The sequence below is a fragment of the Myodes glareolus genome, chromosome X, assembly GCF_982192425.1.
Source record: "Myodes glareolus chromosome X, mMyoGla1.1, whole genome shotgun sequence".
Classification (NCBI taxonomy): Eukaryota; Metazoa; Chordata; class Mammalia; order Rodentia; family Cricetidae; genus Myodes; species Myodes glareolus.
Window position 1 is genome coordinate 112,292,925 of NC_142053.1, and position 13,215 is coordinate 112,306,139.

The window sequence follows — 13,215 nt, forward strand, 5'->3', positions numbered from 1 at the left end:
CTATATATGTTGGTATTTGTGGAGAACTTTAATAATATTGGTGAATACTTGCTTAAGATCAAAAGAACTATTTTATTTTATTACAGTATGTGTGTTGCCGTGTAGCCCAAAATAATGATGTCTTAGATTTAAACAACAACAAAACCAGAGTAGAGAGAACAAATCAAAAGAGCTTTTGGAGAGGGAAGCGGCAGAATGTTTTCTCACGTTAAGAATGCAATTCCCTGAAGTTTTAAAAAATGTAATTTCCAATGAGTGGATTTTAAGTTACAGAGTAAAACGTTTTATGTTCTAAATGACACTAAAATTACTTAGATAAGTTAGCATTCAATAAAGATAGACTATGATTTTGTTGTTCTTTAGGTACCAAAGTCACCTATTTATTACCTCATAACCATGAACAATGTATGTTAATGTTTTCTGTTCCCCAATATAGTGGATTGACAGGAGCTATCTGATGATTTTTCAAGCAACTTGCATAATATCATTTCTAATTTGTAAAGAAAGACTATTGGTACTATTGCATATTTGTGTCATTATTAATGTTATATAGCACCTGAATCTTCATTGGATAATTTCTTTTTATATGACACTTTCATGATTCACAAAGTCAGCTGATAAAGATGCATAAAAATGCTTTAGTAAGAGTTGGACTGCCATATTGACGATAGCCTGTGACCTTCCTAGCTAAAAGAATGAAATCACTTAAAATCATACAAATAGCTAGACCTTAAATAATCAGCATTTTAGGAGAAATGTATCCATTCTCAGCAGTTGAACTAGAAAGAAAAATCTTGCATGCATCATCAGAGGATGAACACTTTGCATAATAAGAAAAGCATTCTGAAAAGCACTGAGAGATTATAAAACAAACTATTTCATGGAGCTATGTTATGTAGGGCCCAGTGTAGACACACACCACTGACATCAAGTCCCCTAAAATTAGCAGTAACCCAAGCTTTCTGAACAAGGACATTCAGTTGAATAAATGATGGCAATGACTGCTAAATGAAGACTAGCTAGTATCAGTATCTGAGAGTGGTCATGTTTTTAAAGTAGGTAACCAAAATTTTGTTCAGCTAGTTTTTTAAGCCCTTTCTCTGACTCTTTATATAGAGTTTTGAAACTATGCCCAGTGGATAGAATGATTATTTATAAAGGTATTATTATATACTAGGACTTTCCCCATATTAAAGAGTTATAGCTGAGGATGCTTACTTTCAGTTTACTGTAATTAAAGGTGCTGCAACTCATATGCTAGGAATGACTTTGTAGCTTGTCCCATCTAGAATAACCAGCTCTTTAGTAGCTATCCTGGATTTCAGCTTGTCTGCTTAACTCTTCAAATTAGCAGTGTTTATAAGGTGGCTGAACAGGATTAATGAAACAGCCTGGTAGCATGGGATAATATGAGGGGTGAAACATGAAAAATATCCCTAATGACCTAATTTCCTGTCGATGTATACGAAGCAAGAGAACTAACCAGACAGCTGATTAATACAGTCTCCTAACAATTGGAATGAATGAACAGCACTTGATTATAAACTTAAAACCAACAAAAACAAAAGTAATCTGAGTCCTCTTAAATCAAAAGTAAACAGGCAGGTCTGATCAGTGGGATCTTGTGTAAGATATTAATACCGTATTCTTGTTGAAGCTCTTATAAGGTAAAAATTAGATTTAGAAAGTAAATACTTAACCATAATGTATATATGTATAGCTACAAATGAATGTGTATATATTATTCCAGTCAGTCAGGTTATAAACTGTATACCCTTTTAAATAATTCTTTATTTGTACACTAGAATTTTAGAGTCTCTCTGTGGGGATAACTTTTATATACATTGCATACCCTATAGCTTTTGTAGCCTGAAGCATATAACTAGTGTGAAGTAATACAGATAATTTTTAAAATACCAATAAGTGTCTAACTTCTTCAACTCAATTTCAGAACGAATTCTTAGCTTAATGATCTAAAACCTTAACCCTTGGGTCTGTAGATACTTATAGTGGCTTATCTTTTAAGAAAAATAGTCACCTCCTTTGTATTTAATAATTTATCACCTTTAGACATGTGTAATTTGAAGTTCTAAAGTCTCAGATCTTTAATCTTTATTTTAGGACATGGACTTTGTACGCTTTATCATCAACTGCTTTAAGGTGTATTACCCCAAATACCTCTGTAAGTAACTTACTCCTTCATAACAATATATTATGTTGAAATTATAGATGGTGTCCAAAAATATAAAGTTTCCTACCTGGAACATTGTTTTCTGATGAAGCACTTTAAATGTATTCCTAGGTAGACCTGTAAATCCTTATCATGGTAGACAATTTTTTGAAGTAGTTTTTCTTTACAGTTACTTATACAAGTGACATTCTAAACACCAAAATATCCCATAGCATCTAACACACAGCTGTGTGCAATTGCGTATTTATTTGCAACATGAGCCCATTTTTCTTGATCTTTGTCTAAAATTATATTCATTATATGGAACTTGCTGCTTGCTAAAGCAGATTAGGAGTACTGATAAGGTACATTTTACATTAAATAAATGCAGTATGTTACCATTTGCTATTTTCAAAATTGGCGCTAGGAAAATACTGAATAAGAATGCACTACATTTGACTCTGGTATTTAAAGAGTTTCATAGTATTTTGTTTCCTTCTGGTGCTGGAGATTAGACCTAGGGCTTTGTACATGCCAGGCAAGTGTTTTACCACCGAATTAGCATCCCCAGCCTTGTTTAGTTTGTTTTTAATGGTAATTCTCCCATTAATGATACAAATGATGAACTCCTAAGTCTTATGTGTACATTTTTCATCAGTTGGATTTATGTAATGGGTTTCCCATGGGGACAATAAGTGGCCAACCAACATAAACAGTCAAATATATTCAACTCTAGTTCGGTAACATTGAAAGGGCAGGAGAGACAAAGGAATATCAAAATGGAAATTCACAAAACTGCCTGCACATATTCCTGAGAGGTACCACAATTTGGGTCTCTTGGGTAACCAAAACCATTATGGATGTCTGGAATCAGCACCATCTACAACCCTATACTGCAATCTCTTTAGAGACTATTTGTGAATGTTCGTAAAGAGAATGACTGTGTCTAGGTTGGGAAACTTGAACGATCTATTACTCCTTGTGTATCTGCCACATATCCTGACTCATTAAGTTTTGCTGAGCCGTGCCCAACAATGGGTACTCTAGAATTACTACTTCATGATATTAACTTGTTTCTTTTATGGACAAAACAAAACTGAAATGTTTGTTTATTAGGGTATCTAAAGGATGTGGTGAGCCATGCAGAAATAATACTAATATAAGTATTACATTATAAAACACACTCCACCTTCAAAAATACCTGTTGACTGAAATACTTAAAAGCATTTGTGATGAGCCACTGAGAAAAAAATATAACTATAGTTATTTATCAAATATGTCCAGGAGTATTTTGAAAGAGTTGTACATGGGTTCATATAAAAGTGAACGGTAATATTGTTCATTTCAGTTAACTATAGATTATGTCTGTGTTCTACCAAAATGGTGTGGTTTTGCAGACATTTGGTTTTATGGGCCCTTAAACTGATTGTTCTTCAAAACCTGTCATGAACTATTGCACCTTAATTATATCCCCACTGAATAAGAGAACTCCTGAGCGCCAGGCTACCTCTCACGGCGCCATGTTCTTTCTGTGCACTTTACCTCGTGCTAGTTTTGTGTCACCTTCTATGGGAGTCTCTGCTCAGAGAGGAGTGAAAGTACATATTTGGTTCATCTGGAATAGAAGAATGAATTGGCTATCACAAATCTCCTTTGTGGTTACTGATTTTTTTTTTCCCTCAGAGGTATTGATAGTGCGACTTTACAGCCTCAGTTCCGTATGTAAAATAACAGTTCTGTGTACCTTGGAACTGTTGGCTTCCTGGGCTCATAACATTTAAGAAAAAATAGTTTCTGTTTCTTAGAATCAGAAGAAAGGGGCAGCTCTGTGACTAGTTTAACGGTGTAATCTCAAGGATATTATAAGTGAAGCCATAAATTAGGCATGTAAATATTGTTTTTAAAGTGCAGTTGCTTTCAACACTGATCTGGCATGTCACACCCGTGTCCCCTTAACTGTTCTCCTGTGTACTTTTGTTCAAGCAGCGAAATCAGCAAATGAACAGAGGATTGCTTTTTTTGCATTATTGGGACCCCTCCCCATTGTGAGATGATGGTCAGTCCCAGCACCACTCATATGTCCTTCAATTAAAACTTGGCCAATCAGCTCAGTTTTCCATGACGTGGTGATTTTTTTCTAGATAAGGTCAAACTGGTGGAGTAATGTAAACGTACAAAGTTGAACTGAGTGATTTTTTTTTGTCTTTCAGCAAAAATAGTGATCTTTGATATGCCTTGGATAATGAATGGTGAGTATATTACTTGTGTTTTCCTACAGCATCTTGGTTTGTTTTTTGTCTTACTTGGCCAGTTCAACCATGTTTATACAGCTGTTTAGGAAAATGTGTGTGTTATACTTGTATACTCTTAAAAGGCTACAGCCGGAGTACTGAAAGATTGCTTTTAAACAAACAGGGCTGACATTCTCTTCTGAGACACTGAGAGTTTTCCCACTCGTCTTTTCTAAAACCAGCCTCAAGATAATGTGCCATTTAGTCAAAACAATGACAAGAAACCTTGTTCTGTTTCCCACACATAGGGTATCTAATAAAACATGCATTGGCTAGCTTTTCTCTTGGGCTTCAAGTGTTGAGGAACAAGGTGGGAGGAATCTGAGTCACTCTAAATCACTGTAGTCACATAGCCCTTTTAGACAGTCATAATTTTCCTCTGAGCGATTTGCAGAGGAGTGTTGCTGCTTCACCTTCTGTTTTCATTGCTGTTGCCCTAAGTCCGCCATTGCAGGCACAGCAAACAGTGGGGTCATGCTACAAACTAAAAATCGGTTCTGTGAAAAATTCTTGACTGGCAGACCTTTTAATACTGGTAAAGAATAAAGAAACACTTAGTAAAATGTGAAATCAAAAAACAGAGGTCACTACTGACTTTATGGAATTAAAAAACAATTTTGGCAATGAAATTAGAAAACTAGATGAAACTGACAAATTATTAGAAAGACTCAAACTGACTCAAAAATAATCAGAAGTAATAGCCAACACACACACCCCAAAAAAAAAATCTCACAAAGAAACATTCAGGCCCTGGTGGCTTTTCTGACGAATTCTATGAAACAGTTAAAGAATTTACCCTGATCCTTTGTAAACAGTTCTAAAAATAGGCCACAAAGGACTGCTTGTAACTCATTTATGAGTAAGTGCAGGCCTGATACCAAACATCAGATGAAACTACCAACTGCAACCCTTTACACCTATAGATGCACCAGTCCTCTGACGCTACTATGGCTAGGGGTATGGTCTAGCCTGTGTGAAGCCCCACCCCTAGTGCTACAGAAGGCCATAGCTAACCAACTGTAGCCAAAGTAATATAAAAAACATTATAGGCTACAGAGATGTCTCACTCAGTTGATAAAGTGCTTGAGAACTGAGTTTAATCTCCCAAGAACCTGTGCAAAGAAGCCAGTCATAGTAGTAGTATGTTCCTGTAACCTTAGCATTGGGAGTGAGGGGTGAGGGTACCAACAGGCAGAATTCTGGAGCTGTATAGCTAGCCAGTCTGATCTAATTAATGAGCTTAGGCTGGTGAGATCCTGTGTCAAAAAGACAATGCAGATAACTCTTGAGGAATGACCCCTAAAATTGTCTTATGGCTCCCAGATGCATGCATATGCATGTACACACAAACACACATCAAAAAGCATTACAAACCATGACAAAGCAGAAGTTGTCTTAAGAATGAAAAGTCAGTCCAAGGGGGAAAATAAGTATAATACACCATATTAATAAAATGAAAAATGACAAAAATCTAATACCATCTGATGATAAAACACTTTAAAAAGTAGGACCAGAAAGTGCTGTTGAAACAGTCGATTTCAAAAGGATCCTAGCTGTAACATGAGGGGGCCTGTTTGTTGGGGATTTCTGTCCTGCCCAGCTCCCCAGCTATTTAGTCCCAGAGAAAAATCACACACAGGACTCTGTAAGTTATAATGCTGATTGGCCCATTAGTTCTGGCTACTTATTAGCTAACTCTCACATCTTGATTAACCCATTTTTCTGATCTATGTTAGCCATGTGGCGCAGTACCTTTTTCAGTGGGGCAGCTCACATCCTGCTGCTTCGGTGATCTGGGCAGGAGTGGGAGGAATCAGCTTCCTCCCCAGAATTCTCCTGCTCTCTTTGCATCATTTCCACTTCCTGTCTGGTTTTCCCGCCTATACCTCCTGCCTGGCCAATTAGCGTTTATTTAAAACATGATTGACAGAATATAGACAATTCTCCCGCACCACCTAGCAGTTCATACAAGGCTACCTTCCACAAACTCAAGAAGTTCCCCAAATGCCTTTCATGTTCACTATGACTGCTAAAACCCATTGAAAGCAAGGATGCTCACTTTTGTGATTTATTGCGGGGAATGGATTCAGAGAGATGTTTCAAATGTGAAAGAGATCTCTCTGTCAGCATCAGTATGAGCAGGACACATGTAGTTTTGCCAACCAAGGAAATTCTTTGAAGCCTTTGTGCCTTGGTGCTCAGAAATTATCTTGGAGCTCCATTATGTGGGCATGATTGATTTTTGCCTGTGGTTAGTCACTCCATGACCCACTACCCCTACCTTAAATCACATGTTGGTTTTCCAAGTCCCAACCTAAACCCAAAATCATGCTGTTCTCACTACGGCCCCAACTAAAAAAAGACAATCCTACCAAATAGGAAGGCTACCTCCCAGAAGCTGGGAGCAAAGGCCAGACCTCTCTTTAGGTAAGGGTAATTTTTAACTGCACAGAACAGAGGGTTTTGGCATTTATGATAACCCACGGCTATAATCATTTGTGAATTATTTCAATAAAGCTGGCATGAAAAAAAAACAGAGTTAACACTTCATTTAATTTCAATAGCATGACTTGAATCCTGACAAGTCGCAAGCTGTTTTAAATTGAAAAGGAAAGTTTAAATAGTATTTGAACAAAAGCTTAAATCATAGTGAACCAGAATTAACAAAAAACCTGATTTTCTAAACCACATGTTTTTATTATTCTTATTCTCCCTCTTTTCTACTATCACTTTTGCACATTTACTGTAGCATTCTGCTTTCAGCTTTTTCCAAATGGGTTAAAAATCTCCCAACAGAAATATTTTAAAAGTTGAGTATAAAGCAAAGGGCATGGCACTGGACAGAAGTGTAACTGTCAACAAGCTGTGCTTGATAGTAGTTTATTCTTAGAGTCTTGCTTGTGGTTCTATAAACGGTGAGGCCTGGGAAAATGCAGAGTTTTGAGTCAGGAAGGAAGCTGGCTCTGGCTCACACCCATAATGAGCAGGGCCTCTTCCTCCTGTTTCTGCCTTTCCCTTTGAGGAGGGTTTTCAAATTGAGGGTTTATCAGAAGAAGCACAAAGTAAAAGATTCTTCACGACATCATGCAATTCCTTCCTGAACCACAGAGTAGTTTGGTCCATTGTCTCAAAGTCAAAGTTGTTGAGAGGCCACACTGATAGATGTGGTCAGAGGTCAAAACCCTGAAAAGCTGCTCAGTGAGCATCAGGGTAATTAGTCTTCCTGAATCCCCATGTGAGGGCTGTGCCTACCATAAAGCCTCCCTCTGGAATTAAAGAATGGTACGTGCCCTGCCTCAGAAGAAACACATTAACAGCTCCTCGTTCAAACTGGTTCCAGAAGATGTGGGTTAGTACGTAAACTAAAGTGCTTGACAAAGCAGGTAAAGTTCTGTGACTTGATTATTTCTCCTCAGCTGCTTTCAAAATTGTGAAAAGCTGGCTTGGCCCCGAAGCAGTAAGTTTGTTGAAGTTTACAAGTAAAAATGAAATCCAGGACTATGTCAGTGTGGAATACCTGCCTCCCCACATGGGTGGGACAGTAAGTACAGTCCTTGAACTTAAAAGAATAACACTAAGCAATAGCACTCTACAGTATGTACTCAAAAGAAAAAGACTGTATCTTTTTAAAATGTTGTTATTTATTCTCCTCTCATACAATACATTCCAGCCATAGCTATGAGCTGTGTTCTCCTAGTGTCCTCAACACCTCTGGCTCCTATAGTTCTTCCTTCCCCTCTTACTCAGGGTTCCCCAAGCCCCTCCTAATGTTTGACTTGACTGTGGATCTCTTCATCTACTCCCATCAGCTACCAGAGGAAGCCTCTCTGATGGCAACTGAGCTAGGCACTGATCTATGGGTATGACGGAATATCATTAGAAATCATTTCATTGACTTTTTTCCATTCGTGTTTCAGTCTGTCTATCCTAGGTCCTTGGGCTATCTAGCCTTCAGTTCCTGGTCATCCTGGCAGTATTGGGCATGGGCTCCCTTTCATCGTGTAGGCCTCAAATTAGACCAGTCATTGGTTGACCACTCCCACAAGTTCTGTACCACCGTTGCCCCAGCACATCTTGCAGGCAGTGCAGGCTATAGGTCGAAGGTTTTGTGGCTGGTTTAGTGTCACAAACCCACCACTAGAGGTCTTGCCTTGTTTAGGAGGATTGCTGGTTAAGGCTCCAGAGACTTCTTTACTAGGGGTCCTCGAAACGGTCACCCTTGTAGATTCCAGGGAGTTTCCACTGCACTGTTTCCCATCAGGCCCCAGATGCCCTACAATTCCAGTTATCTCTCCCCATACTCTTTCCCTCCTTCCCCCCACCTGATCCCTCCTGTTAGCATCCCCACCTGCCCCCAGTCTGCCTGTGAAATCTATTCTATTTCCCCTTCTTATGGAGATCCATGCCATATCTTAATGCCCAAGGAAGGATCACTGATAGCCCCCAAAACGGATGCAATGGTGTAAATACTTTTCACTTATGTTTCAAAGTTCACTAACTTTTTTAAATAGCATATATATATTCTAAGATTATTATTATTATTATTATTATTATTATTATTATTATTATTATTATTATGATTCTAAGCTGAAGTGCATTTAGGATTCAGAAGTATATTCAGAAGTAAGTATTCAGACAAGTCTTCTACTCTTGTCTCAACCACCCTATTACCTTGCATGATTGTGTTCCATATCTTAATTTTCAGGGATGTGTATTGCACATGTGGGCAAGTGTACATAAGCCTTCCTCCTACTCATCTAATAGGAGGTGTGAGAGGGGAATCCCACATCAATAGTGTATTTATACAATGTTTTATTTATCAGTTTTTTTCTTTACAACACAGTGGAGAGATTCCAAATGAGTGTGTGGCAAGCTTCTGCCTATGTGCTACAGTGTTCCAGCATCTAACATGAGCCATAAGTTACTGAATTCGCTTTTGATGTGTGTTCTTGGTTTTTTTTTTTCCCCATCTTTCCTATCCAGTAGTCTTATTAATCTGAAATGTATCCTTAAAGATGTGCTTCCAAAGTTTGGAAGGGGTATTTGCTTTTGATTGATTGATTTTTTTTCCTTTATTGTGAGCGTTAAGAATCAATCCAGGGGCCAGATCCACACTAGGCAAATGGCACTTGCCCCGCCCTCAGAATTGTTCTGAACTGGTTTTGATTACTTATTAAGAGAGGTCAGGAACAGTTGGGTGTGTTTGAAATGTTTAGTGTTGTGGCCAGATGTGGTAGTACATACCTGGAACCCCAGTACCTAAGGAGGACTACAAACTCTAGGCCAGCCTGGACTTCATGGTGATTCCCCATCACAAATATTTTTTTAATATCTATATAACTGTAAAAATGAATATGACAATGACTTTTCCAAAAGTGTGAAACCTATGTGAATAACTGTAAGTATATTTTGCCTGCCTGACGGAATTGTATTTAAGGAGAACCAAGGACTAGCAGGCTTAGAATTTTGGTGTCCTTCTGTTTGTTTTCATTAATCAAAAGAGACTTAAACCAAAAAAATTAATTTGAAGTCTGTACCTTTCTTATTCTGGAACTTTATTTTTAACCTAGAAAAACTGAATATTTTGCATTTCAGATGCTAAGCTTGTAATTAAAGTAAACCATCGTTGCAATTATCCCCTTCTTTGTTTATGCTTTTTGTTTTGAGACTAAGTCTCTTCTAGACTCTGAAGTACTCAGATTATAGGCATATAATTATCATATTTAGCTAGTAGGCCTACCTCTTCATGTGTTTTGTTCACTTGTGTTTTTTTAAGATACATTTTCTTTCTTCTCTCTGTTTCTCTCTGCCTCTCTCTCTCTCCCCCTGAGTGTGTCTCTCTCTGTCCTCTCTGTCTCTCTGTCTCTCTCTCTCTCTCTCTCTGTGTGTGTGTGTGTGTGTGTGTGCAGGTACCTATAGAGGCCAAAAGGAGCTAAAAATACTTTGAAACTGTAGTCCCAAGTGCAATTGTCTGTGAACAGCCTGATATGGTGCTGGGATCTGAGCTCTGGCCCCTGATAGTGCAGGAAGCACTCTTCAGCCCTGAGCCGCCTCTCCAGCCCTTGTGTTTGCTTCTTCTTGCTTCTGTGTGGTATGTAGTATGTGTGCATGTGTGTGTGCCTGTAGTATGTGTGCATGTGTGTGTGCCTGTACATGTGGAGGCCCAGGTTCAACATTAGCCGTCTTCCTCTATTGCTCTCCACCTTAGTTTTAGAGAAAGGATCTCTCACTGTGCCTGAAACTTACTGTTTAGCTAGACTCGGTGACTATTGAACCCCTAAGGTCCTCCTGTCTGCCTCCCAGTACTGGAATTACAGGCAAGTATTACCTCATGTGCCTTTTCACATGGGATCTAAATTCAAGTCTTTGTACTTGCTTGACCGTCACTTAATCCATCTTTAGCCTTCTTTTTATTTTTTTTATATTTTGTTTTAGTAATATGGTGTTTTTAAATTTTTTGTTAATTGATTGAGGTTTGTCTTATTCTTAGTGCTAATCGTTGAACCTAAGTTCTCCAACATGCTAGGGAAGTACTCTACCATTGAGTCAGGTTGAGAACCAATTGTCACTAGTACTGCGTTATCTATGTTCTGTGTTGTATAGGAGAATCTGCCTTATTTAGATTTTTGTGGATTTTTTTTATTCCTCTTCTGTTTTAATGCATACTTTTATGGTTTAAAAACCACACAAAGATACACACACTACATTTAATGCTTCTAGTCATCTGAACATTTTTTTGCTGTGGAGTAAGCTAAAGATGTAACTTGATTGATTTTTTTTTCTTGCGTAGCTCATAATTATCTCTATTACTGTCCTTTCCCTCTCTAATTTGAAATGAATCCCATTTTTTCCTTGTTTCACTAATTAAGCATATATTCTTAGCTAAATTAATCAATTTTTAATATATCATGAGAGAATTATTTCTCTCTCCATTACTAGCAGGTTGATAAGGAAAATTCTCTCCTTTAGGATCCTTTCAAGTATAGCTACCCACCACTGGTAGATGATGACTTCCAGACGCCTCTGTGTGAGAATGGGCCAATTGCCAGTGAGGACGAAACCTCAAGTAAAGAAGATATAGAAGGGGATGGTAAGGAAACCTTGGAAACAGTTTCTAACGAAGAACAACCAGCTCAGACAGAAAAGGTAATTTTAGAAATAAAGTCAAACGGAATCAAAAGCTGTCATCTAAAACTTGGGCCATAGCTCAGTGGTAGAGCGCTTGTTCAGCATGCATGATGCCTTGGGTTCGATCCCCAGTGCGAACGGGAGAAGTGCTTTCATGTCTCCCCAGCTCTGCCTGTGTCTTGAGATAACCCAACCTTGCTTCCACATTTTTCTTGAGAAAATGAAGAAGAGGGGATGAGGTAAATTGAATTGTAGTATCTTTTTTTTTTCTCTCGTGTAAAAAGAGCTGAGTTCATCCTCTATGTAAAACTTGTCAAAGTACATCTGGAAGGAATTTTTTGTCAAAAATGTATTTATTTATCTAAGATAAAAATAAACTGATTAATATAAAACTTCACCTGGATGAAGTTACTCTTTATCTCATTTTGAAGGGCTTGATAATTGTCACTCTTTACGAAACTTAGCAAAGGCTTGCTTGATAAGTACATTGTAATTTAGAATAAATATCTTCAATAATGTCATGTTTATAAGAGAATCATATAATGTTTTTCAGGGTCATGTCAATATATGTTAAACATGTCATTCAGGCATGCTAAACATGTTAAAACTAATTTGCATTGAATCTAGATGTTTATTTGTTCTCTAATGACATGTCCAACTAGAACTAAAACATCTTTTCTCCTTTGTTTCTATTTTTGTTTTTAATCTTTAGACTAGCCCAACTGAATCTGCTCCTAAAACAGATGAAAATGAAAAGGTTGATTCAAAGATGAAAACTTTTAAAAAGCCATTGAGTGTTTTTAAAGGGCCCTTATTACACATCAGGTAACAAAGATTTTACTCACTGCATTGCTGTAACCTATCTTGATCATCTTGGGGGTAAGGAGGACTGCAAGATTAAGACAGTTTCCTAAGAGTACAGAGTACAGTTTGTTCAGAGTACAGTTTGCCTTGTTTTCCAGCCTTAGTGACCGCTTCTACCTACCTTTTTATTTTTTTTCCACTGAATATGTGTCAAAGCCCTCATCACACTTAAGATAGTAATATTCAATCTTCATTTATTAATCTTGATGCATTTGTTTTACTGATACTTGTAAAAATAAGAGGATGTATTTGTCAATTTGACCTTCTGAAAGCCCAGCATGTTCTTGGAAAATAGGGTTTTGATGAAACCCTAATTTCAGACATGTTTATCTCTGTTCTTTGTTATTAATCCACTAATCCAGATTTGGGATTGGAAGCTGGGGGTACAGGTCATTGGTGGAATTGTGTAAATCCCTGAGTTTGATCCCTAGCACTGAAAAAAGCCCAGGACTATTTCCTGTATTATTATGTGCAGTATTGCTATACCAACACTAGTTAGTGATGACCTAATTATGGCATTTTTGTCCTTTTCCTTAAAACCTTCTTGTGTAACTGTATTTGGAGTTTATTGGAGTGCATCTTCCATCAACAGTACAGCTATACTTCTAAAAAAAATGTAATCTGAAATTCTCTAATTGATAAAACTGGTTTGTTTACATGTGTGTTGATTCTTGGTGGTGTTGGGTTTGGGTTTATTGTCATTGTCTGTGTATTTATGCGAGTAAAGGAGAGACACACAACATAAATTTTGTCTCCCATGGT

General features: G+C 37.6%; 1 protein-coding gene across 5 annotated transcripts in view; it reads left to right on the forward strand.

The window, feature by feature from the left end:
• The window catches only part of Mospd2 (motile sperm domain containing 2), a 106,337-nt gene that overhangs the window by 17,934 nt on the left and 75,188 nt on the right, over nt 1-13,215 (forward strand). For all 5 annotated transcript variants that reach the window (XM_048446198.3, XM_048446199.3, XM_085684572.2 and 2 more), the window contains 5 exons: nt 2,122-2,182; nt 4,381-4,419; nt 7,878-8,002; nt 11,431-11,607; nt 12,302-12,414. In XM_048446198.3, coding sequence (XP_048302155.2) covers nt 2,122-2,182; nt 4,381-4,419; nt 7,878-8,002; nt 11,431-11,607; nt 12,302-12,414 — 515 coding nt within the window. The remainder of the gene's footprint in view (nt 1-2,121; nt 2,183-4,380; nt 4,420-7,877; nt 8,003-11,430; nt 11,608-12,301; nt 12,415-13,215) is intronic.